The 25,096-nt window shown below is 45.1% G+C and overlaps 1 protein-coding gene across 2 annotated transcripts in view; it reads left to right on the top strand.

Moving 5' to 3' along the window:
* Positions 1-25,096, top strand: part of ptpro (protein tyrosine phosphatase receptor type O) — a 29,091-nt gene extending 3,995 nt beyond the window's left edge. The window contains exons 2-27 of one of the 2 annotated variants that reach the window (XM_046873541.1): positions 7,393-7,672; positions 7,769-7,924; positions 8,420-8,572; positions 8,654-9,184; positions 9,256-9,417; positions 9,508-9,704; positions 10,382-10,502; positions 10,574-10,767; positions 12,180-12,291; positions 12,367-12,530; positions 12,744-12,864; positions 13,276-13,409; positions 14,233-14,371; positions 14,587-14,707; positions 15,287-15,355; positions 17,201-17,284; positions 18,733-18,768; positions 18,940-19,021; positions 19,770-19,860; positions 19,950-20,026; positions 20,123-20,257; positions 20,747-20,869; positions 21,007-21,161; positions 22,479-22,614; positions 22,902-23,032; positions 23,745-25,096. In XM_046873541.1, the coding sequence (XP_046729497.1) occupies positions 7,393-7,672; positions 7,769-7,924; positions 8,420-8,572; positions 8,654-9,184; positions 9,256-9,417; positions 9,508-9,704; positions 10,382-10,502; positions 10,574-10,767; positions 12,180-12,291; positions 12,367-12,530; positions 12,744-12,864; positions 13,276-13,409; positions 14,233-14,371; positions 14,587-14,707; positions 15,287-15,355; positions 17,201-17,284; positions 18,733-18,768; positions 18,940-19,021; positions 19,770-19,860; positions 19,950-20,026; positions 20,123-20,257; positions 20,747-20,869; positions 21,007-21,161; positions 22,479-22,614; positions 22,902-23,006 (3,678 nt within the window). In that variant the 3' untranslated portion in view covers positions 23,007-23,032; positions 23,745-25,096. The remainder of the gene's footprint in view (positions 1-7,392; positions 7,673-7,768; positions 7,925-8,419; positions 8,573-8,653; positions 9,185-9,255; positions 9,418-9,507; positions 9,705-10,381; positions 10,503-10,573; positions 10,768-12,179; positions 12,292-12,366; positions 12,531-12,743; positions 12,865-13,275; positions 13,410-14,232; positions 14,372-14,586; positions 14,708-15,286; positions 15,356-17,200; positions 17,285-18,732; positions 18,769-18,939; positions 19,022-19,769; positions 19,861-19,949; positions 20,027-20,122; positions 20,258-20,746; positions 20,870-21,006; positions 21,162-22,478; positions 22,615-22,901; positions 23,033-23,744) is intronic. The other variant, XM_046873542.1, reaches the window with a different exon arrangement.

Raw genomic sequence — 25,096 nt, 5'->3', positions numbered from 1 at the left:
TTCATAGTTTGAATTCTTTAATATCTCAGTTTAAATTCTTTATCTTCTAGTTTCAATAATTAAATATTTCATAGTTTGTATTCTTTGATATCTCAGTGTAAATTCTTTGATATTTTCTAGTTTAAAACTCTAATATCTCAGTTTGAATTCTTTGATATCTCATCGTTTCAATACTGTAATATGCCATAGTTGAGTCTTTAATATCTCATAGTTGAAATTCTTTGATATTTCATAGTTGAAAATCTTTGATATTGTCTAGTTTAAACATTCAAATATCTCAGTTAAAATTCTAAAACATAGTTGAAATTATTTATTTCATAGTTGAAATTATTTATTTCATAGTTTAAATTATTTATTTCATAGTTGAAATTCTTTATCTCATAATGTAAATTCTTTAATGTTTCAGTTTAAATTATTTGAAATATCACAGTTTCAATACTGTAATATGTCATAGCGTAAATTCTTTGATATTTCATAGTTGAAATGTTTTGATATTTCCTAGTTCAAACACTAATATTTCAGTTGAAATTCTTTGATATTTCATAGTTGAAATTTTCTTAAATATTTCATACTTTGATTTATTTGATAATCATACTATAGATGATTTAATAGTCTCAGTGTAAATTCTTTGATATAGTTTAAATGAATGAATATTTCAGCGAAGGTCCTTTTAATATCTCAGTTCAAATTCTTTAATATGCCATAGTTGAAATTTACTCCTAAATATTTCATAGTTTGAGTTCTTTAATATCTTGTAGTGTAAATTCTTTACCATGTCTCTGTGACACGATCAGGAATATTCAGGGTTTAGTGTATATTCAGTTGGAATGTTATTGTCTTATGGGTGTCTGATTGATCGCTTTTATTTGCGTTTGAGTTCATGTGCGAATCTCAGCTGTTAGTCTGTGGTTCCTCGGTTCCACGGTTGAAGCTCTTTCTGGCTGAAGAGAGGAGAAAAGAGGAAGCGGATTTGATGCGGATTAAAATATTATGATGTTGGGAGCGCAGCCTGTCTCGCTGATTAATTCTCGGCAGAGCAAAGCGGCAGGCCTGAGCTCTCCGTGCCCCGCATGCCATATCACAGACGCCTGAGATCTTCTGGTTTGATCTTCTGGTTTGATCTTCTTTACCCATACCCCTGTGTGTGTGTGTGTGTGTGTGTGTGTGTGTGTGTATATATATATATATATATATATATATATATATATATATATATATATATATATATATATATATAATGAACGCTGCTCCAGCACAGTCCATTACATTTTTGTTTCAATTAATCATACAGTACACAGATGAAAGTTCGTGGAACTCCACTCTTCTGGGAAGATGTTCTCCTGAATTTTGTTGAGATTTGTAGCTTGTTATTGAAGCCAGGTAGCGGGTTTAAATTGTTATAACGGGCCACCGAAGATCTTCCACTCCAACCTCAGGTTTTGGGTCTCCTGGTTCAAAACAGCTCGGAGAAGAACCACACACGGGAACAACCGGAATCCTGCACGAGATAAAGCCTACAGAGGGGGAAAAAATGGCATGAACTTGGGTTCCTCATCGTGCCTTCATCGAGCACAGAAGGGCGATTGAGTCAGAGTGGGGACATTGTGGCCCGCGTGGTGGTGAATACGAGGCCTGCGCTGGAGCACAGAGGCCCTAAAGAGAAGCACCGCGAGGCTGCCAGCGAGTCCATTGTGTCTGTACGCCTCATTGGTCTCTGCTGCTGGTGCAGCAAACGAGGCTCGTTCAATTGGCGACCGGGGAGCTCCGAGACAGATGTCTGGGACGCGTAGACATCTGGTGTACGAAAAAAAAAAAAAAAACAGCTTAAAGTGATTCAATTTGTATTTTTTGAAGCATCCAGGAGACAGTCGGCTCAGTTCCAGGTGAAGAAAGCAGGACGCTCTTTCGCAGCACCTCGATTTGATAAAAAAATATATATATATATATATATATATATATATATATATATATATAGAAAAGAACGCCGAGTCAGGATTCCTCCAATCACACTCGACGATTGCCGTCATGCGGCCTGCTAAGCTCCTCCTGCTAAGATCCTCCTGCTCCTTCTCCAGGGTCTGATTAAGGGAGGAGTGATGAGTCAGCAAAAAAAAAAAAAAAGAGAGAGAGAGAGAGACCTATTGTAGCAGCCTTTCATTCATTCGGAGAGAGTGGGCGGCCGGCGTGCTACTTCCAGCTAGGGCCCTTTGTTTTTCTTTTCCTGGGTGATTGTGTGTGTGTGTGTGTGTGTGTGTGTGTGTGTGTGTGTGTGTGTGTTGGGGGGTTGGTTACTCATGTTCACATTCCTCTGTGTTTGCTTTTAATTAAATGCCGGAGGAGCCCAGGGCCCAGTGCTGCCCACCTCCTCCTCCCCTCTTACTGATAAAACATCACGCATGAACGCCTTCACACACACACACACACACACACACACACACACACACACACACACACACACACACATGCATCTATCATATCAGCGTGACGCATTTGTTATAAAGAAATGTCCCCCGAATGCTGTGTGATGGAGCAGAACGGAGCGTTTGGTGTTAATGATCCCATAAACATGTGGAGAGGATGGAGGGATGGGGGGATAGAGGGAGAAAGGAAGATGATACCGTCGTACAGTTAGGATTATAACTCCATACACACACAATCTCAATCACAATATCTATCTATCTATCTATCTATCTATCTATCTATCTATCTATCTATCTATCTATCTATCTATCTATCTATCTATCTATCTATCTATCTATCTATTTCTCTCTTTTTCTCTCTCTCTCCCTCCCCCACTCTTTCTATCCCCCTCTCCCTCTCTTTGTGTGAGTGACCCTGCATTCATGCTACTTTCTGGGGTCAGGTTCCTCCTTCACCCCTCAGGCATACCACCAGTGTGTGTGTGTGTGTGTGTGTGTGTGTGTGTGTGTGTGTGTGTGTGTGTGTGTGACACATTCCTCACTGCTCTGTGGTGTGAGTGTATTGGTTTTGTTTCTGACAGTGTTCCTACACAGTGCTCCTCAACTTGCCCATGTGATCACAAACATCTCAGAAGACCTTCTTCCAGTTACAGCTTCCAGAGCAGCTCACACCACACACTTCCTGTCAGCTGATCACGTGACCATGCGCACGTTTCATTATCAAGTGGCTCCTGTGAGCCGAACGTATTATTCTGCTCACACAAGTACGGCCAAGAAACTTGTAATAATACGGAGCTCTTTCCACTGAACTGATCCTTCAGCGTCCTTCTCCACACACACACACACACACACACACACACACACACACACACACACACACACTGCTCTTAAATCCTGGGCTTCTCCAGGGCCTGTCCATGCTTTTTATGGAGCTGACAGACGTCTCCATTAATGCAGGAAGAAGGTTTGAATAATGAAACCAAACCCTGCTGGTGGAGGTCTGACAGAAGAGGAACTTGATTTGGTCTTGATCTTCAGCTCAAAGTTAGATGTTTTGTGCCTGTGACGAGATGCTTTTCTACTCCCCACGGTTGTAAAGGGCAGTGTTCCTACGCATTTTTGAAAAGTGTGAAAAAGTATGGAATTTGATGGGTGGTAGTGGTGGTGGGGTGTGTGTGTGTGTGTGTGTGTGTGTGTGTGTGTGTGTGTGTGTGTGTGTGTGTGTGTGTGTGGTGGGGGTTTGGGTCACTAAAATCTAAAATCTTTTCTAAAGATTTCTAAAGGTTTTCTAAAATCTATCATTAAGTATTTGTAAAAATATATTTTTTATAAAACAAAGGCTAAAACTAATCCGGATTCGTCTAGACGTAGCCTGTACCGCATGTGAGGGAAACATAAGACGATTCGATTCGCTGAAACTTCGCGTTTTAGTTTCTTAGTAAAACACGACGTTTTCGCTGACAAAAAAAAAAACTGCGTCTCCATGTGGACGGAAGATGCAATAAACAAAATCGATACACGAAATGAAAAAATTAATATGGTTCCTTATCTTAGAAAAGTACGGAATTTTTGTAATGGAAAATGTGTGGGAGCCCTGACAGGGTGATTATTTCCCACTTCCTTGGAGCCCTTTTGCTCCTGGTTAATTGAGATATAAAAAGAATGGAATAAATAAATCCTCACCTGAGCCGAACCCAGGCATCAGTTTCACACAGTAGAGCTCCAAAGGCGGTTAAAATGCCCGACCTCCTGCAACTTCAATCACAGGAGCATGGGGCTGGTGTTGTTTGAAAGCTGCTGAAGAGGACTTTCCAGCTGTTGTAACATCTGTGTGTAAATCTATAACTTGTAAAGTGTATACGGAGTTATCCATAGTTAGTACATTTGAACTCTGTAGCGTAGGCGGAAAAGCCTATCGCTGAAATCGGTTGGTTTTAGACGCCTTCTTCCAGGCGATCTTTCTTTTTCTTGCTGCTCCAATGTTAAAAGATAGAAAATAAAAGTGCAAATAGAAGCAGAGAAATAAACTGCACCCAATAACTGCAAATGAAATATAGGGGATGCCAACACTTTTGCCCCTACACTCTAAACCTTGAGGGTTATTGTCACAGGAGCATGTTGTTTCCTAGGCCTGGAAAAGCTTTTATTGCTGATTTGTTCTTCTGACTGACATCTGAAATACATCAACCTGAGGAACAGCTGGATGAAGCCTGGTTCCCCCCCGAGCTCCAACCTCTTCAGTCATGCTCCTCTTTATCAGGACCCGATGACGAGCGCTAAATAGTTTTTCCGCGACGTACGCTGCAACCCCGATGAAGCAGCACTCCGTGACCACGGTATAAGGTGACGTTCAAAACTCACACCTTTTCAAAGCTTTACATCGGACCAACATCTTATAAGATCCCACCCGGCCTCTCAGTGTCTTGAACCTGGTTTATTTTCCACCTTGCCATATCATCTCACCTCGAGGGGACACGCTGTCGCTTTAAACGCCACTCTGACAGCTCCACGGTACGTTTCTTTTTTTCCAACCGAAACCTGCCGGGGGCCGTGAGCTGGAAACATCCCGACCGTTTGAGTTAATGAAAGTGCAGCTTATCTCTCGCACGGCGTCTGAACATGCTGTCCTGGAGAAATGTGCAGCAGTGTCACAATGTCGGACAAGAACAATATAAAACCTGTGATATCCATCAGACTGGTCTCACTGCCTGCTTATGGACGATGATCTTGTGGCTCGTGGTGAGCACGGTTTGGGTTTGGGATTTATAAGGACAGGATTTAGTGAGAAGGGTGTTTTTTTGTGTTTGTTTGTTGTTTGTTTTTTTGGTGGAGACATGACCAGCTTTCACGTAGGTGGTATTTTAAAGGAGGGCGAACCGAAAGGGCAGGAAGTTGACCTTTTCTTATCAGGATAAAGGGGGGTTGAGGTGGTTCTTAAACGCATTGCCACTCTCATGCCGCTAGGCGACTTCAAATATGTGAATACAGAGTCAATAGTCCTCTTAGTGCTACTACAACTACTGATAAACCATCTCTCATTACTTTAAGAAACGAAGGTCAGTCAATCCGAAGCATCTCAAGAACTTTTCAGTGGATCTTCACGTACAGTCTCAAGAACCATCAAACGCTTTGAGGAAACAGGTTCTCATTAAGATTTGCCAAGAGAAAGAAATTAAGAAAAGCCAAGAGCTTTGTAATTCAAATTACAAGCCGATTTACAGCAGTGCTTCTCTGAGTTTAAGTGGCAGACATATTCCTACATCCACTGTTCAGAGGAGACTGTGGGAGTCAGGCCTTCGTGGTCGCATTGTGGGAAAGAAAAGATTACTTTAGAAGAGCATCGAGCTTGGGTCAAGAAAGACATGTAATGGACATTAGATTAGTGGAAACATGTCTTTTGGTTTGATGAGTTTAAATTTATCTTTGTTACACATACAGACGTTGAATCTACAGATACTGAATGTGTGGTTCCTACTGTGATGAAGGAGGTTTGATGGCGTGATGGTGTGGAGGTGAAACAGCATGGCTTCCACAGCACTCGCAGCATCATCTGGTCTGCACTAAGTGGGACCATCATTTGTTTTCCAACAGGACAAGGAGAATGATGGCATGCTGCATGAGATGAACTCCACACTCACCCCAATCCTGTTGAGATGAGTTGGATCAACGGAACGCTCTTCTCAAAGCTCAATCTTTCACAGTTCCGCTCAATGTCTTGTTGCCACGGAGACGAGCGTTTCATTCAGATGAATCAGACTTTGTTCCTAAGGTTTCCTGCAACTCGTCACTCTCTGCACACAAGTCTCTCCGCCATCGTCACCGATACGTGTCATGTGTCTACAGTGAACTGTAAAACCACACTGCCCGTCCCAAAAGTATTGGGACACCCATTTTTTCCCATGTCCATATGTGGTTCATCCTCAAAAATGTTTCCTCAAAGTTGGAGGGTGTATACAATGTCTTTTGGGTGCAGGACCATGAAATTTCCCCTTCACTTAAACCAGGAGACCCAAAACCAGCTTTAGCATGACAATGCACAGATCCAGCTACATTAGCATATGGGTTAGAGTAGAAGATCCACATCTCCTCTTCTAAACATCACCCAGTCTCTTCTCAACTTTTCCTTTTTTTTTCCTCATCTCCACCTGTCTTTTTCCAAAGATCCACTGTACCCCACATGTAAACCTCCTGAACACACACATTATTACATTAGCCTCATTTAATCCAACACACACACACACACACACACACACACACACTGTTTCGGTGCAATGACAAGCTTCGATTTTCCCTTGGAAATAACGACATCATCATAAGGGGACTCTTTGGAGCCCGTCCCGGGTGGGATGAAGACTGTGTTTAAAGTGCAGGTTATGGTCGTAGCCCTCAGCCTCAGAGCTCCTGCTATCTCCTTCTACTTATACTATACCTGTCTGTCTGTCTGTCTGTATGTCTATCTATCCATCTGTTTGTCTATTTATTTATTTGTCTGTCTGTATTCTTTTTTGTTTGTATGTCTGTCTGTCTATGTATTAGTTTGTCTGTCTGTCTGTTTGTCTGTCTGTCTGTCTATCGGTCAGTCTGGCTGGCTGGCTGGCTGTTTGTCTATACATATTAGTCTGTCGGTTCTTGTGTTCACACTATAAATCTCCCACCGGGTTTTCACTTTTTACATCCCACAGGAGGCCAAGATCTTTTTGTAAGAAAGAAGGAAAAAAAGAGTGTAGCTCTGGTTGCCATGGGAACCTTCTGCTTACCACTGCTCGTCCCATTGATGCTACTTTTCTCCTGTTGGATTTCCTGCTTCTTTGCTTTCAGTGGGGGGAGGCATGATGATGATGATGTGTGTGTGTGTGTGTGTGTGTGTGTGTGTGTGTCAGCACCGTATAGCTGCCATGGCTGGGTTTTTGAGAAAGACTCTTAACCCTTAACAGACTCAGCAGTAATGTAACTGATTTGTGTGTGATTTCAGATCGTCGTATCGTTCGAGGTGACGTTACAGGAGGACGATGGCATCGTGATGACTCTGGAACCCTCGGATCTGAGGGAGAATATCACCCGGTACGCTGCCAAGATATCTGGAGAGCCTCGTACCCACATCCTGCCCTTCCAGAGCTCCAGCGAGGGCCAGCCGCCTCCTGCCGTCCTTCACTATTACCCCACCTACCATGGGCTCTGCTACACCATCAGCCTTCTCCTAGCCAATGGCTCCACCTGGTCCAAACCGCTCAGGACTGTGACTCTGCTCACGAGTAAGAAACCTCTCAGGATCCCGGTTAAAAAAAATCTCTAGATTCGCTGTGTGTGCGTTTCGATCGTGAAAAACTTTTCCTCTTTGTTCTCGGCAGAGCCTCTCCCACTGGAGAGCGTGCAGATTTCAGACTACCAGCCTGCTCCCGAGACCGGCGTGGTGTTCGAGCTGCGTTCGCCCCAGAGGAACAGCTTCAGCCGCGTAAACATCAGCTACTCCGAAGGAACCGAGCAGCGTTTCATGCTCTACAAAGGTCAGACATGCACCATTATATATATTACGAGCAAGTTTGTGGACTACAAGGTCCTATCTATAAGCTCCACTCTTCTGACAAGATGTTCCTCTAGGATTTGTTGAGATTTTTAGATTCCAAGTTTAACGATGTGATGCGTCAATTTAGGTGCGACATGAGAATCACATACAATACAGACTAACATGGCAGAGGTAGAGCTGCGTCTTCCTGCAGACACAACGGGGGGAATCGTATCGTATCATTTGCTGCTTCATGGGGATCGCTAATGTATCGTATCGTTGACTATGTTTCCAGATTTTGAGCGAATCGTATTGGTGTCAGTTATGGAGATGCACATCCCTAATCAGCCACAAGGGCATTCGTAGGTCTAGTTCGAGCGACGGAAAAATTCCATGCTAGCAAATCCAAAAGGAGTTTGCAGATGAATAAGTCAGGTGTCCCGATACTTGATAAACATCGAGTTGTCTGTATCTTTTCATGATTTTCTTGGTTCAGATTTCCAGAAAGGCAAAACGGTTTTTAAGCACTGGCTGCCCGGGACGTGTTACAGCAACATCACCTTCCAGCTCATCTCAGAAGCCACGGTCAACAAAAGCACCCTGATCCAAAAGAGTGCCGTGATCCACGAGCCGCACCGCCACAGGACAGGTGCGTCTCGGTTTTTACCGCTTAATCAATAAGAGAATCCGTCCTGCTTTATTTATCCTCCGTCTGTCCTTTCTTGTCCAGTCCCCCATCCTCCACTCAACGTCTCTCTCAAGATCGTCCACCTCGGCGGAAAAGCCCTGCCTGCCCCTAACTGGCATGACACCCGTCTGCCCCGGAAGGCGCGCGACGTCCCCGTAACGGGGGAGGACCCCGAACTCACAAACAAACAGGAACTCGAGCAGAAGTTGCAGATGGTTAGTCCTCTTGCTACCTCCGAGAGCCCGGACATCAACGCCTCGCTGACGTCCACGCTCACACCGACGGAACGGAGCATCCTCGTTAACACCAGCGACGCGGCCGAGCGCGACAACTCCACCGCCTCCTACTGGCCGACGGGACGCCCCTCCCCCACCGGAGGCGAGTACGAGTTCGTGAACGGAGCGCCCCCGGAGTATGACGACTCAGAAAAAGACCTCGGCTCGGCCATGGAGCTCAACCCGGAGCCCACTGACGGCTCAGAGAAACCGCCTTCGGTCCTCCTAGAGCTTCGCTGGTTACCTCCTCTGCCGCCGAGCACGACGGACGGCTTTAACGTCTACATCTATCGGGACGGTGAGACCCGCAAGAAAACCCCTCTTTTGCTCTGCACATATTTCACGCATCTCATGACGTGTCTGTTGCAGGTGACGTGACGGAAACGGTTAACGTGGACGAGAACACGCACGAGTTCTTGGGCGAGCTGTCGGAACCCGGGACGTACCGCGTCCTGGTGACGAGCGTCAGCTCTGCAGGGGAGTGTGAGCCCCGAGAGAGCGCACCACATCCAGGATTCACCTTCTACCTCAGTGTGTATTCCATACGCAACACTTTTACCTTAACGCAGCACTGTATTTCTATAATCATTACATGTGGGTGTGTGTGTGCGTACACTCTAGGTCCGACAGGCGAGTTCCTGGAGCAGCCCAGAGAGCGCCCCCAGGAGGTGAGTGTGAAAATGCTTGGGAAGAGCACAGCCTCAGTATCCTGGGCTCCATCTGCGCAGAGCCACAACGGCAGCCTCGTCTCCGTGGTGTCTCTAACCTGCCTCAAGCCCAACCCCATCCAGCGCATGGAGATCACCTACTGCTCCGAGGTAGCACACTGTCACTGCTGCTACCCCTACTACAATCCCCCCCCGGGGGTATCACAATGTTACTACTGCCCCTAGGTACCACACCGTCACTATCACTACTGCCCAAGGTATTAAACTGCCCTGAGGTACTAAACTATCACTACTGCCCCGAGGTACCACACTGTCACCATCACTACTGCCCCGAGGAATTTAACTCTCACTACTGCCCCAAGGTGTCACACAGTCACTATCACTACTGCACCGAGGTATTAAACTTTTACTCCTGCCACGAGGTATTAAACTATCACTATTCCCCCGAGGTACTAAACTATCAATACTGCCCCGAGGTACTAAACTCACTACTGCCCCGAGGTACTAAACTATCTCTACTGCCCGTGGTATTAAACTATCACTACTGCCCCGAGGCACTAAACTATCACTACTGCCCTGAGGTACTAAACTATCACTTTACTCCCTGGGGCACTAAACTATCTCTACTGCCCCGTGGTATTAAACTATCACTACTGCTCCGCGGCACTAAACTATCACTACTGCCCCGAGGCACTAAACTATCACTACTGCCCTGAGTTATTAAACTATCACTACTGCCCAGAGGTGTCACACGATGAGATCTTAGAGACTTGGAGTCAGTTTACTTCCTGATTCGTCTGAATCCTCACCACTGAATTGTTTTACAGGAAAACACCACCAGTGACATCCTCACTAACCTCACCCCTGGCGCTCAGTACAGAGTGGTGGTCTATCACACTAACGGACCCCTGATCAGCCCCCCCTCCGAACCCGTCATTATCGATATCGGTACGTACCACACCTTCGAGATCATCCCTCTTCTGTGTCTGTGCGTGGGTATTGACTGTGATGTTGGGCAGAACCGACGGGAGTGCGGGACCTGGTGGTGTACCCTCTGAGCCCCACGGCGGTCATCCTGAGCTGGCAGAGGCCGTACAACGTGGCTTTCCGCAAATACGTCCTGCAGACCTTTTTCTTCAACTCGGCCACGCAGACCGCCCAGTGGACCACATACTACGAGATCGCCGCCACCGCCTCCGTCATCGCCTCTGTGGTAAAATCTCATCCAATTTAGAATCTACAATCTAGATCGAGGCATTTCCTGAAAAACAATGTTTATTGGAATTTGAGAGAGCAGGTAACTTCCAAACTTCCAAATTTCCAAAAAAAAAACGTACGATCCCCCGATTAATAATATTTATCTGCTCGATCAAAGTCATCCAGGAGAAACCAAAACACTTTCGACCGTCGCTCAGATGAACACCCTCTTGAGTCATCTCTCGTGTTAATGTGCGCGTATCCCAGCATGCAATCTTCCGCCTGTAATTATTACACTCAGAGCTTAATTGCAGGCTGAGTGTGCCGAATTGCTCTCGTGCACATTTGGAAGTCGGGGAGCGCCAAAGCGTTTCTGGGCCTCAAGTTGGCTATTAAAGGAGGGACATGATAGTGCGGTTAACACAAGGTGAGGACAGAGGGCAAAACTGAGATACAGATGATGCCAGAGTTTGCTTCTCCTGTCTGAATCTTAACACTTGTATGAAACGTTGACTATGTGTAAAAGTATTAGGACACCTGGCTATTCATTTCAATTCAGTTTTATCTGTAGAGCATGTCTAAAAATGGACGATGTCTCAAAGCAGCCTTTTAGAGATAAAACATGTATAAAAGAATGTATAAGTTTATTGCCTATATACTGTAGTGTAGTGAAATGCAGAACTGTTCATGGAAACTGTGGTCCTGAACCATTGCATAACAGACTAAAAAAAAAAATTAAAAGTTCTTGAGTTGCAGACTTCATGGACCTTTAGGCTGTTCATGTGGAACCATCTCCAGCTGCACAGAGGGGTCTTCAGTTCAAAAGAAATGGACGTCTTTGTCATGAAAATTTCCCTTTTCTTGGACTAGGAGACCCAAATCTGTTCAAGCATGACAATGTTCTTGTGGAAGAATCAGGTTGGAGTTAAAGGTCTTGATTGGCCTCCTCAACCCTACTAAATACCATATCTAGTGAAATATCTTCCCAGGCTTCGTATTAAGCCACGAACAGATAAAAAAAAATCTTGCTAATTCTTTTTGATGTTGTGCTTCAAGATCTCCTCATCGCTACTCCTGAGGATGTTCTCTACGTGAACTGCTAAAAGATACACGAGATTACTAGGGATAGTTCCACTCGAGAACCATGAAGACGGATATGGATAATTATGATCATTAGGACTACAGTTGCCAGATCATTAGTGAAAAGCTGATAGAAATTGAATAAATGAAAATCCAGTATTGAGGATGAGAACTGGTTTCCTTTTGGGTGTTTCTCCCTCATGGAGACTCTGGTAGACGCTTTCACACGTTCTTACAAGGGCCTTCACTTGTTCCTTTCAGTCTAGGGTTATATTTAAAACTGAATGGAACGAGTAAAAATCTAAATCTAGGTAATGCACCTTCACCTACATTTCTTCCTCCCAACAGAGAGTGACTGATCTGTTACCTGCATGGTACTACAACTTCCGGGTGACCATGGTGACCTGGGGCGATCCTCCTCTCAGCTGCTGCGACGGATCCACTGTGAGCTTCGTTACCGGTGGGTCAATTATGCAATGCTCTAAAAAAAGAAAAAAAACTGTTTCCTAGTGGTTAACCCGAGGCTGCTTCACAGCTCCAGAGGCACCGCACATCTCCTCGGCGGATTACTCACACGGCGCGCTGTACGTGCGCTGGACCTACGGCGACCTCTTCACCGACCTCTCCCACTCCCGGATGCTGCACTGGCAGGTGCTGGCTGAAGGAAAGAAAGGCTCGCGGAGACGCTTCTCCACTGACGTAAGCTTCTCGGCCATAACATTTCTCGTTCTATTCCATATTAAGTGCGCTTGATGCTCCTCTTAAGGCTTCCCGAGTTTGTGGGAACATGTTCAGGGAAGAAGCACATACGGCACATGGGAAAGTCAGAATACTTTTGGCCACATCGTATTTCCACATAAACATTCGTAATCCACAAAAAAGCAATTAAACCCCCCCTTCTCTCCCCCGCAGGTCACGCGTAATGTGATGAAGGCCGCGCTCGCACTCCCTCCCGGAGACATCTACAACGTGACGGTGACGGCGTGTACGGAACGCAGCCGCAACACCTCCGTGCCACACATCCTGAAGCTGGGTGAGTGCCCGAGCTCCGCAATTGTTCATTTTTATATGAATTGTTTTTGTGTCCCGAATAAGCGCATCGTTTCCTCCGATGTCCCGTGTCACGTTGTGTAGACACGTGTAGTCCTGAGCGTAATTCGTACGAAACTGCCCCAGCGTTATCGCGCTCCTGTGTCCGAGCTCCAAAAAAGATATGGTGTGTATGGGTTGGAGTCGAAGATCTCCTGCTACAGAGCTATAAACACAATAATAAAAAAAACTAAGGAAATGGGAATTCCACGTGAAACATGACGTTTTAAACAAAGCCAATAAATGCATGGTGTACACAAACTTTTGGCGGGGTTGTGCGCGTCTATAGAACCTGCGAGGAAGCGGAAAATGTTGCGTTTTAGTCTCACACACGTCTTTTTCGTCTACCGAACAGATCCAGCGCCTCCCAAGTCCCTGTACGCTATCAACGCGACCCACTCCTCCGTCACGTTGCTGTGGGCCGAGGAGGGCGTGGTCGACTTCTACCAGGTCGTCTGCAGACAACTCGGACCCGTCACAAAGCTCAAGGTTAAAGTCGTCTGGGTTTTTTTTTTTATTATTATTTACATTTTTTTCAACAGGATCGAGGCAGTCATGTGACCTTATTCACATACAGGACAATGGGGTTGTGATTTGTAGATACGTGAAGTTATACATGTTTACGGGGCATGAAAACGTGAGATCAGGATGGGAATTGGACTACGGTTAGGGTTGCTAAGGGGCAGGAAAATTCTGGTAAATTTCCGGAAACTTTCCTGGAAACGTTCTATGGGAATTTACGGGAAAACGAATTAGAAATTTGGGGAAATTAACAGAAACTGTATCATTTACAAACACAAATATAATATAAGGGGTCATGGGGGTTATTTGACTCCTGTATTGTGGGAATGACTCACCCCCGGCGGCAGGCGGAGGTCCTTGGCAGTGAGCAGCGATGACTCCGGCGCTCGCGCGTCATCATGAGCAGCGCGCCATCTGCTCGAGCCTTTACCCCGTCTCTCATCACGCCGTGGGCGACTCCCGTGGCCGCGCTCGTCAGCTGCATCTCTCGCCGCCTCATCCGTCTGACAGCGTCGGCGTTAACGTTTCACACTTTATTCCTCCTTCCCCCGTTCTAATGAGCTTCATCTATTTATTTTTTTGGCTATAGGGATCAGTGATCACCTTCATGAGCATTAGTGAGATCAGACACTGATGTTAAGGAGGACTAGAGGTGGTCTGGGGGTCTGTCAGTTTCATCCCTAAGGTGTTAATTGGGGTTGAGGAGGTACAGGGTCTGTGCACGGCACTCGAGTTCTTGTCTCGGTTTCTACGTATTTCCAAACAGTGTGTGTTTACGTGTTGTGTACAGACATCTGAGCCCCAGACTGCACACTCCCACGTGATGACCGTGAACAACCTGCAGGCCTCCAGCTCCTACAACTGCAGCGTGACCAGTTACAGCTACAGCACACCCAGTGAACCTGCGTACATCACCATCAGCACTCTGGGTAACTCCTCCTTATCTCCAGCTTTTTCTCCTTTTTATTTTCTCTTTCTATTTATACTTCTCCTTCTTCTCATCCTCCTCTTCTTCTCCTCCTCCTTTTCCTTTTCCTTTTCCTCCACAGGTTTCAGGTTTCACTCATACTAAATTAAAAATGATCATTTATAATAGTGATGGCTTATATTCAGCAGTGAACTGGAAATGTGTGTGTGTGTGCAGCTCAGGAGATGAACCCCAGTGTAGCTGCTATCTCTGCGCTTGCGGTGCTCAGTGTGCTGCTCATCAGTCTCCTCGTCCTTTTTCTACTGGTGCTGCGAAAGAAACACATGCAGATGACCAGGTGAAAACTTCACCTCTACCTGTACAGCATTACATCTGTCTGTCTGTCTGTCAGTCTGTCAGTCTTTCTGTGTCAGTGTGTCTGTCTGTCTGTACAGCATAACATTGTCTGTCTGTCTGTCTGTCTGTCTGTCTGTTTATTACTCTGTCTATCTGCCTGTACAGCATTACATCTATCTATCTGTCTGTCTGTCTGTCTGTCTGTTATCTGTCTGTCTGTCTGCCTGCCTGTCTGTCTGTTATCTATCTGTCTTTACAGCATTACATCTGTCTGTCAGTCTTTCTGTGTCAGTGTGTCTGTCTGTCTGTCTGTATATTTATCACTCTATCTATCTGCCTGTACAGCATTACATCTATCTATCTGTCTGTCTTGTCTGTCTGTCTGTCTGCCGGTCGGCCGGTCGGTTGGTCTATTTGTCCTTTTGTCCTTCACCTGTCTGTCTATCTATTTTTTTGTCTCTCCGGTTCTGTTTGTTTGTCTATCAGTACACTCAGTACCGTATGAAGCTCTGGAATGACTGGAGTGTAATTGTTTTGATTGACAGCTGATTGTTGTGTTTGTGTTTTCATCTCGTTTCAGGGAGTGTGGAGCAGAAACCTTCGTCAACTTCGCCTCCTTCGAGCGCGATGGGAAACTCCCTTACAACTGGTAGGAGTTCTGAGGCACTTTCGGAAGAATTTTTAGTACATCACACACACACACACACACACACACACACACACACACACACACACACACACACACACACACACACATCATGCACCTTCACGAGTGTCACACATCATTCAGCTCAATCACATACAACGCTGTTAGTAAAGTCAGGTCCTGGTGTAGGTGAGGTGAGGAGACCTTCAAAACGTGTTCAATGTAGCAGAGCACTCAAGATCTTCCAATTCCCATAGACCCATAGATCATTGTTATGCAGGTTCTGGTTTGTGTCTCGTACAACCCACTTTCCTAAAAACTTGGCATTTCAGCTGGCACATCTGGAAAGGCTTCCTGGTTTATACGGGTTTTAGAGCAACAAATGCTTCCATCCGGAAAACGTATTTTTCAGGTGAAAAAGGCCTTTGCGTGTATGAGCAAGACGATGCTAACTCTATTATCCATTACAATAGCATGACTTTGTAGTAGAAGAGTTCCGGGGGGCTGAACTGCTCGCAGCCTTTCACAACAATTTGAAAAACATTTGGCGCATCACGAAAGGAAAAAACACAACAAAGAAAACCCAGAACTGTTGAGCAGTTAGAAGCCTGTATCAGACACATCAGGGACAACATTCCTTTCCCAAAACTTCAGCAGACAGAAGACGTGATCCTACACAGTGATAAAAACGTAAATTTCTGTTTATTTTTTTAAAAACGGTATCAATTCTCAGATCAAACATGCGATATGTTTTATCGGACATGGATTGATGATATTCACAGATCATTTATTTCTTGATCGAGGCTTCAAACGCACCAGTGATAAACAGAGCTGAGAAGCTTTAGAATGAGCTTCAACGTCCTGCGAAGGAACACGCTGAAAACCCCTGGGTTTTTAGGCCAATCAGTAAAGGAACCAGGTATCGGATTGAGACGTAAATCATGGTTTCACAGTGAAAACTCACTAAATGTACGACATGTCCAATGCAGAAGAATTCTAAACATTTTCAGTGATCTCACACACACACACACACACATGCTGTTAGTAGAATGTATTCCATGCCATAAACATGAGATTAATATAACAGCTTAAAGGCAGTCAGTTGAAGCAGATTTTGGCGAAATCATGTCATTTCGAAATAAGGAAAAAAAATTAAATCAGGGTTTCCGCAGGGTCTTAAAGTCCACAAATTAAAAGACGAAAATTTTCGGCTTTCAAAGTCTTCAATAACTGAATATAATAAAAAGGTCTTAACATGTTGTCTAACATTTTAGTTTGTTAGTCTCCGTGTTGTTTTTTTCTATGAATGAGCCAATCAGCTTTCTGCTATTTGTGCAATTCTCTCGGGGATTGTAGCGCAGACGTAAAACATATTCGCCGTATTCGCGTGTGTTTTCCCGACTAACCCTGCAGAAACCCTGTAAATAAACCCCTCCATTCCCATCGTACTGAAATGTGTCTTGTACAATATTTCTGTAAATGTCTTTGACTTGTCTGCTGCTCCAGTGACCGTTGATGTTCTTGATGTTCTGAGGTACAGCAGCGTGGCCCCGAGTAGCCCACAGCAAAAGCGTGTCCAGGATGTGTATATAGAGATAAAGATTTATAGATTATATTTTATTATAATACGCTGCTTTCCTGCACTCATATCGCTCTCATAAACGATAATGACACTGTGGACTGCATGAGGCATTAATTAACCCTGTACGAAGCACTAATGAAGTACGTCTCAGTCATCACTGTCTGTCACTATTACTAATGAAGCACCATGTTTTGTCCCCAACCTTTTTTTTTTTTTTTTGTGCTCTTTTTGGTGTTTGTCTGTTTTTTCTTTGACCCCCCCTTCAGGCGAAGGAGCCTCTTTGCCTTCCTTACTCTTCTGCCATCCTGCCTTTGGACTGACTATCTTTTGGCTTTTTATATTAATCCATGGTAAGTAAAGTCCAGACGGCCAGACGCTGCATCACGGAGGAGGCATGCGTGAGAAGAAACAAAAAAAAAAAAAACGCTGCACAACCATAGAGACATCTGCAGAACATTGCACTCATCCAGTCCTGCGCTAATCTCCACACGTGACCTTCATGTTCTGTTCTAGGCCAAAAGTACGTGAACACGAGTAGCAGGCACGTGTATGGGCGTGTCAGACGTCTCACTCCAGACGTTTTCCTTTCTGTGTTTCCGGTACTGATGAACCACTTCCTCCTTCTCTTCCTCTCTCATCTTCCTCCTTCTTCATCTCCTTCTTTCCTCTCACTTTCTCCTTTTCCTTCTTCTCTTCTTCTCCTCCTCATCCTTCTCCCCCTTCTTCCCCTTATCTTCCTCCGTCTTTTCCTCCATATCCTTCTCTCCGCTTTCACTTTCTCCTTGTTCTCCTTTCTCCTTTCTCCTTGTTCTCCTCTTCATCCCTCCTCATCTTCCTCCTTCTTCTCCATCTCTTTCACTTTCTCCTTTTCCTTATTCTCGTCTTCTCCTTCTCCTCATCTCCCTCCCTCTTTTTCTCCTTCTTATTTTACTTCCTCTCCTTCATCTTCTTCTCTCCCTCTCTTACATTCTCCTTATTCTCCTCTTCCTCCCCTTATCTTCCTCCATACCCTTCTCTCCCGCTCTCACTTTCTCCTTCTTATTCCTTTTCTTCTCCTCCTCTCCCTCCTCCTCCTCTTCTCTCACTTTCTCCTTGTTTTCATCTTCGTCCTTCACCTCATCGCTCATTTTCTCCTGAATCTCAATACTTTCTCCTCTATATCCACGTTTGATTTCTATAGTCTTGTCCCTCGAGAAGATACTAAAAAGGCGGCTGAAATGTGAGGGGTGCACTTAGTTATATTGGGTGTGGTGGTCAGGGGTGCACATACTTTTGGCCCTCTATCAAAAGGAAGCCATTGTTCTCCTTCACTCGCATCACAAACCCGAGGTGTTCAGATAAACAGAACATGATGGTCGCGGTCGTGAAGAACAGATCTGTCTATGGTTGCGTCTCACAGCACGAAGGCCTGAAGATTCTAACCCAAACACACACACACGGCATGAAACTAACCGTTAGCGTGCCTTTTCCATGAGCCCACACCATGTGACTAAACCGTACTAGCAGCAAATGATAGATGGATGTAGTGGGAGGTTTCAGGACGTTTGAGAGTTTTGCATGTGTTTGCATTCGGGGTTGAAATGTGAAATGTGTGTGTGTGTGTGTGTGTGTGTGTGTGTGTGTGTGTGTGTGTGTGTGTGTGTGTAAGTAAATGGAATGAGTATGAGCTTGGAACGAGGGATGCATGCTTACCTGCAACTGGTAGATGGATGAAGATCTGATGATGATGATGATGATGATGATGATGTAGTAATGTACAGTTGAGTAAAGTGTCCTGGACTTTTTTTTGTACCTCTAGGAGTAAAACTGCTCTGAAGAAAAGGAAGCTAACAAGGTAACTGTGTGTGTGTGTGTGTGTGTGTGTGTGTGTGTGTGTGTGTGTGTGTGTGAGTGTATGTTATAATATGGTGACCTGTAAATAATTTGGACATAAACAGTGTGTTTGCTGTGACACGTGAATAATCTTGGTGCGTGTGTGTGTGTGTGTGTGTGTGTGTGTTTGTAGTCCAGTGCAGTTGGATGATTTTGAGGCCTACATCAAGGACATGAGCAAAGACTCTGCCTACAAGTTCTCCCTGCAGTTTGAAGTAAGGAAACATCTCCACCTTCCTTTTTTTCATGGGGGGGGGGTTTACGGGGCAAGTCGGTGAGGGAGTAGTTATGGGTCGGTGAGGGTGTGTGTGTGTGTGGGGGGGGGGCTGTTATGGGTCTGTGGCGGGTGAAACGTTCTCGTTTCTTGTTTGGTGCTAAAAATCGCAGGAGTGTTTTTTTTCTCCTGAGAAGAAACTGGACAGTGGTCACGTGACCCGCACAGCCGGACAGACGCTGGAGTCGAAAGCCGAGACACGAGACGCCGGATCTTATTTCAGTTCAGGGAAAAGCCGAGTTCCAGCAAACGCAATAAAACGCTTATCACGTTGCGTACGAGAAGCACGCGCGTTTGCGAATTCGGGAACTGTTTTTTTTTACGTCTGGGGGAGGGGCAGCGACGCCACGCCAGGAGCCGAAAGAACTGTACGGCCAAAAGTTTGCGGACACCACACCAGATCAATAACCTCCACTTTTCGGTGGAGACGTTCCAGGGTGAGGTGAGAAGGTCTGGGGTGCGGTACGGTTTCAAGCTCTACAGCAGGAGATCTTGAAAAACTCCATCCCATATCTCCATGGAGCAGGTGTGGGTTCTCCTATAATGTCCTATACATGTGTGTGACAGTTTGAAGAAGAACCACACACGGGGAAAAAAATTCGGGTGTCCCAATATTTTTGGCCACACATAAAAGACCTCATGGTGTTGCTCTCTCTCTCTCTCTCTCTCTCTCTCTCTCTCTGCTGAAGGAGCTGAAGAGCGTTGGCCTGGACCTCTCACACGATGCCGCAGATCTTCTCGTGAACAGACCCAAGAACCGCTACACCAACATCTTACCCTGTGAGTGTTTCTCTCGTCTAGATTCTGTGGAGCAGATGTTTATTTGTTGATCATGTGACCACTAACACCCCCCCTCCCCCCTCGAGCAGACGACTTCAGCCGCGTGAAGCTCATCTCCATGCACAACGACGAAGGCGCCGACTACATTAACGCCAACTACATTCCAGTGAGCAAAAAAACTCCTCATCTCGTATCAATGACGGAAATAATAATCTTTTATTTCTTATATTCAGACGCTCATTTTTCTCTGTTTGTCCTTCAGGGCTACAAGTCAGCGCGCGAGTACATCGCCACCCAGGGGCCGCTGCCGGAGACGCGCAACGACTTCTGGAAGATGGTGATGCAGCAGAACTCGCGCGTGATCGTCATGCTGACTCAGTGCAACGAGCGCCGCAGGGTCGGTATCCACGAACGCCACGTGGGGTTACAAACATTCGGACGTCTGCCTTCAAACTGTTTCCACAAACTGGGAGTCCCACGATCGTATTTTGTTCTAGCACAAATCCAGCTCCATAAGGATATACGCTGGAGTGAAAGATCTCCTGCTATAGACCTCTAAATCCTACTGAACACTTTTAGGATGAATGTGAACATTGAGTGAACCTTCAGACCTTCATCAGTACCTGATTTTACTAACACCCTAAATCTTGTGGAAAATCTTCCCAAAACAGTGAATCTTATGCTCAGGTGTCCACAAATATCTGACCATACAGTACCACTAAGAATTTGATGTTCATTCACCTTCTTCCCTCTTCCATCTCCCCTCTCTCTGGTCCTTTCTTCCATCTCTCCGGTCCTCTCTCCCATCTCCCCTCTTCCATCTTCTATCTCTCTGGACCCCCCTCCCATCTCTCTGGTCCCCTCTTCCATCTCTCCTCTCCCGCAGGTGAAGTGTGATCATTACTGGCCGTTTACAGACGAGCCGGTTTCCTACGGCGAGATCACGGTGGAGATGCTGTCTGAAAGCGAGTCTCCAGAATGGACCATCAGAAACTTCCGCCTGAGCTATGTAAGTGTCAAAGGAGCCTATACGCTGTAAAACATCACAATACATTTACCCGAATCGCCCGAGGAGCCGTGTGCGTGCGTGTGTGTGTGTGTGTGTGCTTTTTCCTCACATTTTCCTTCTTCCTCTTCTCTCTGCAGGCAGATGAGGTGCAGGACGTGCTGCATTTTAACTACACGTCTTGGCCCGATCACGGAGTCCCCACGGTGAACGCCATCGAGAGCATCCTGCAGTTTGTGCAGTCTGTGCGCCAGCAGGTCAACAGAACCAAAGGACCCGTTACGGTCCACTGCAGGTGAGCACTCAGAACTTCCACACTGTGTGTGTATATATATATATATATATATATATATATATATATATATATATATATATATATATATTGGGGCTGTCAATATTAACAGGTTAATAACTTTAATAATAAATTTTATTAACACGTGATTAATGCAGCGAACATCGCACACGTTTATTCACAACGTCTTTTCTTTACTCGGATAAAAAAAGAGAAAAATAAACTCCATCATTTTGAATCACATTCTTTTTACTGCTCCAAAATCCGCCGGCACCAAAATCCGCCGCGACGCAACACATCCGGCAATTAAAAGCGTCCGTGTGGAAACATACCAAAAGTTCCGTTTGGTGTCCTGATGATTTACGTCGATTTAAAACACCGTTATTGATTTACAATATTTACGAGAATATTTGGTCTTCATGCTCCATGTTGAATTCGGCATTACTTATAATAAACATTAGTTAGAATTAAAAACAGTTAATTGAAGCATTAGTTTATGGTACATTTAGAACAGATAAAACTGTGGTTAGTGGCGAGTTAACTCAGGACAATCATGCGATTAATTGTGATTAAACATTTTAATCGATGGACAGTTCTGATATATTTATATATTTATTTATAATCCAGGTATAGTGTGAGATGTTACAGGATGTTAGTGTGTGTTTGTGTCAGCAGCACAAAAAAACACAAACTACCTCTGAACTCTCACCTGAACCTTTTTCCAGCCAATCACAATCCAGTATTCACACATGAACTGTTCTCCAGCCAATCACAATCCAGTATTTACATCCAAACTTCCTTTCAGCCAATCACAATCCAGTATTTACACACAAACTTTTCTCCAGCCAATCACAATCCAGGATTTACACATTAACTGTTCTCCAGCAAATGTAAATCCAGGATTTACATCTAAACAATTCCTACCAGCCAATCACAATCCAGTCTTTACACTTCAACTTATATCCAGCCGTTGTGCATGAATAAATACGCCCTTGTCTACCTTCTCATGGGTTTCCTGAGGTTCACTACAAGAACCTCGAGGAACCCACAAGAAATCTTAAGAGAACTCTCACATCCATCCCTACATCCATGCTTACATCCATCTATCCCTCTATCTATCCATCCATCCATTCCTCCACCCCTCCATCCATCCGTCCACCTCTTCATCAACCCATCCCTCCATACATCTGCTCATACATTCCTCTATTCCCCCCTACATCCATCCCTCCCTTCTACCATACACCCCTCCATCTATGTCCATGGATTGTTGCAGAATCCAGGTGGTTTATTAAAAGTGTTGTGTGTTTTGTAACCCCGCAGTGCTGGCGTGGGTCGTACAGGCACCTTCATTGCTCTGGATCGGCTGATGCAGCACCTCCGGGAGCACGAGTATGCCGATATCCTGGGCATGGTATCGGAGATGCGCTCACATCGACTCTCCATGGTGCAAACGGAGGTACATGCGTTCCACATGTTCCACATGTTCCATCAGATCTGTGGAGTTTTGTAGCTCGTTCAGTCATCAGCGTGTCAGTAAAGTGATGTAGATAGAGGCGAGGAGGCCTGGGGTGCAGTCAGCACTCACCCTCATTCCAAATGTTGTGTAGCAGGAGATCTTTCACTCCAACCCAATTCTTCATGCAGCAGGGTTTTGGGTCTCCTCGTCCAAGTGAAGGGAAAATGTCATGCTCCTGCATCCAAAGACGTCCGGAACAATCGTTGTTTTATTGTGTGTATCTGCAGGAACAGTACGTGTTCATCCATCAGTGCGTCCTGCTCATGTGGAAGAAGAAAAAACAGCAGAGTCTCACCAGCGACATCATCTACGAGAACGTCAGCAAGTCATAATGGCGGCTGGGACGCGCGTATGCCACGTGAGTAATTATACATCAGTACAGTCATTCAGGGGGAGGAGTCTATCCCTCCATCCATTCATCCATCCCTCCATCTATTTCACATTCATCCCTCCTTTCATCCACCCCTTCCTTCATCCATCTATACATCAATCCCTTCCTCCCGCCATCCCTCCCTCCATTTATTTATTTAATTAGTTGATTTGTTCCATTAATTAGAGCTCCACTGCTTCTAATTCTCTCCTGAGCTCTAAAATGTGTTACGCTGCCATCTACTGGCCGTGTATGATTTTGCAACATTATTAATATATATAATAAGACACTCTATCCAGAGTCTTATTCATACAACTGATCAGCATTGAGGTTGAGGGCCTTGCTCAGGGGCCCAGGTATGGGAGGCTTGGTTAGGCTGGGAACTCATGACCTCCTAAACCTAAGACCACTAAGCTCCAACCTTCCCATTACGCAATCAACATACATCTGATTCACTACACTGTACACTGTAACTCAATATTTAACATTTTCTTCTGTTTCGACTGATGTTTTGGTGTCATTTTTATGTAAACAGAATAAACAGGGCCTTAACAAGTCCTAAATTTGACTTCCTGCCTGATAATTTACTTTTTTGAAATGGAAATTGCGCCCCTGCAGGGGGTCAGAAAGCAGCTGTGTTTGCTGTCCTTCTGTTGACTTTTCCCACCGTTAACCTTCAGGTCCCTCTGTGTGTTTTCAGGCTCCGCCCACGGCCCCCCTGCACTCGTCTCCTTTGCTTCAGGCGTTTATTCTCTGTGAACCGTATGTATGAAATGTATAAAGACTGCAGCAGAGGAGTCGTAGAAACCCACCCACAGCTCTTCGACATCCGAGAGGACAAAACCAACACACGCGCATCACACGCCTTAAAGAATCCGCCGCGACGTCCAGGCTGCTTCTCCTTCCGCGGCTCCCGAGCTCAGGATTGTCTCCGAGCACCAACCTCCATCTGCTGTAGCAACCAGAGGAGGCCCACGTGCTCGTCATGGACGTCTCTGAGGGGCTTCACATACATCCATAGTGTTCAGTGACTCGGTTCCTGAAGCTGCATTGTAATCTTTTATCGGTCACACTGCCACCCCCTGGAAGGGATTTTCAGTACAAGTGTGTGTGTGTGTGTGTGTGTGTGTGTGTGTGTGTGTGTGTGTGTGTGTGTGTGAGCATTCTTTACTGCTGTACTGCTCTCTATAAGCTACTCCACGGTACGACTACTAGAAGGTGGAAAATCAGACATTTGACTAAAGAGGAGGTGGGAAAAAAAAATGTACACGTCCACACCGACACGTCTGGAGTTCGGTTCTCCAGAACCAGAGTGTGAAACATATCCGGTCATGTAGAGATACGTAGGATATCACGTTTATTTTTTATTAACGTTTATTTTTTACATCTAAGCAGTTCATCATCAAAAAAAAAAAATTTAATAAAAGATCTGGACGTCATTTCAGCACCTGGGTTTGAACAGCGACAGGACAACAAGTTTGTGGACACTTGTATTATTTGAACATCCTGAGGTGTTTAATGTAGCGCTATAGAAGGAGATCTTTCACTCCAACCCATATGTGTTCATGGAGCTGGTTTTGTGGATCATCATGCTGGAACAGGATCAGGTCTGGAAAATTTCCTCCAGGTTTGTGGGAACGTTTCGGTGAAGAACCACGTATGAAGTATGGAAAAAAAAATTTGGGTGTCCCGATACTTTTGGGTCCAAGTGTTTCCTGTCGTTTCTTTTCTTCATACCGATCCGAAATAAGAACAACGAGAAGGTTCTCGCGATTAACGATCGATTATTTTTCCACTGCGAATCTGGAAACTCGTAAACGTGTCACGGTTTTTCTTTTTAATTATGATCATTATTATTTAAACGTATTTTACGTCCAGCTGTTTGTCCTCGGTGCCATTTTGTGCAACGTCTCACTTTAAAACCCGAGCCGAGATCTTCCTCGCTCGCTCATCATCCTCTCGGTTGTAACCGTGTGTGTGTGAAAAGGAAAACAAAACAATAAAAAAAAAAAGTCGAATAATCGTCCAGACGACTTTTGGTACAGTGGCAAT

This window comes from Silurus meridionalis, chromosome 18 (assembly GCF_014805685.1).
Source record: "Silurus meridionalis isolate SWU-2019-XX chromosome 18, ASM1480568v1, whole genome shotgun sequence".
NCBI lineage: Eukaryota > Metazoa > Chordata > Actinopteri > Siluriformes > Siluridae > Silurus > Silurus meridionalis.
Note: the sequence above shows the minus strand (reverse complement) of the source record. Positions and strands in the feature narration are given on the sequence as shown.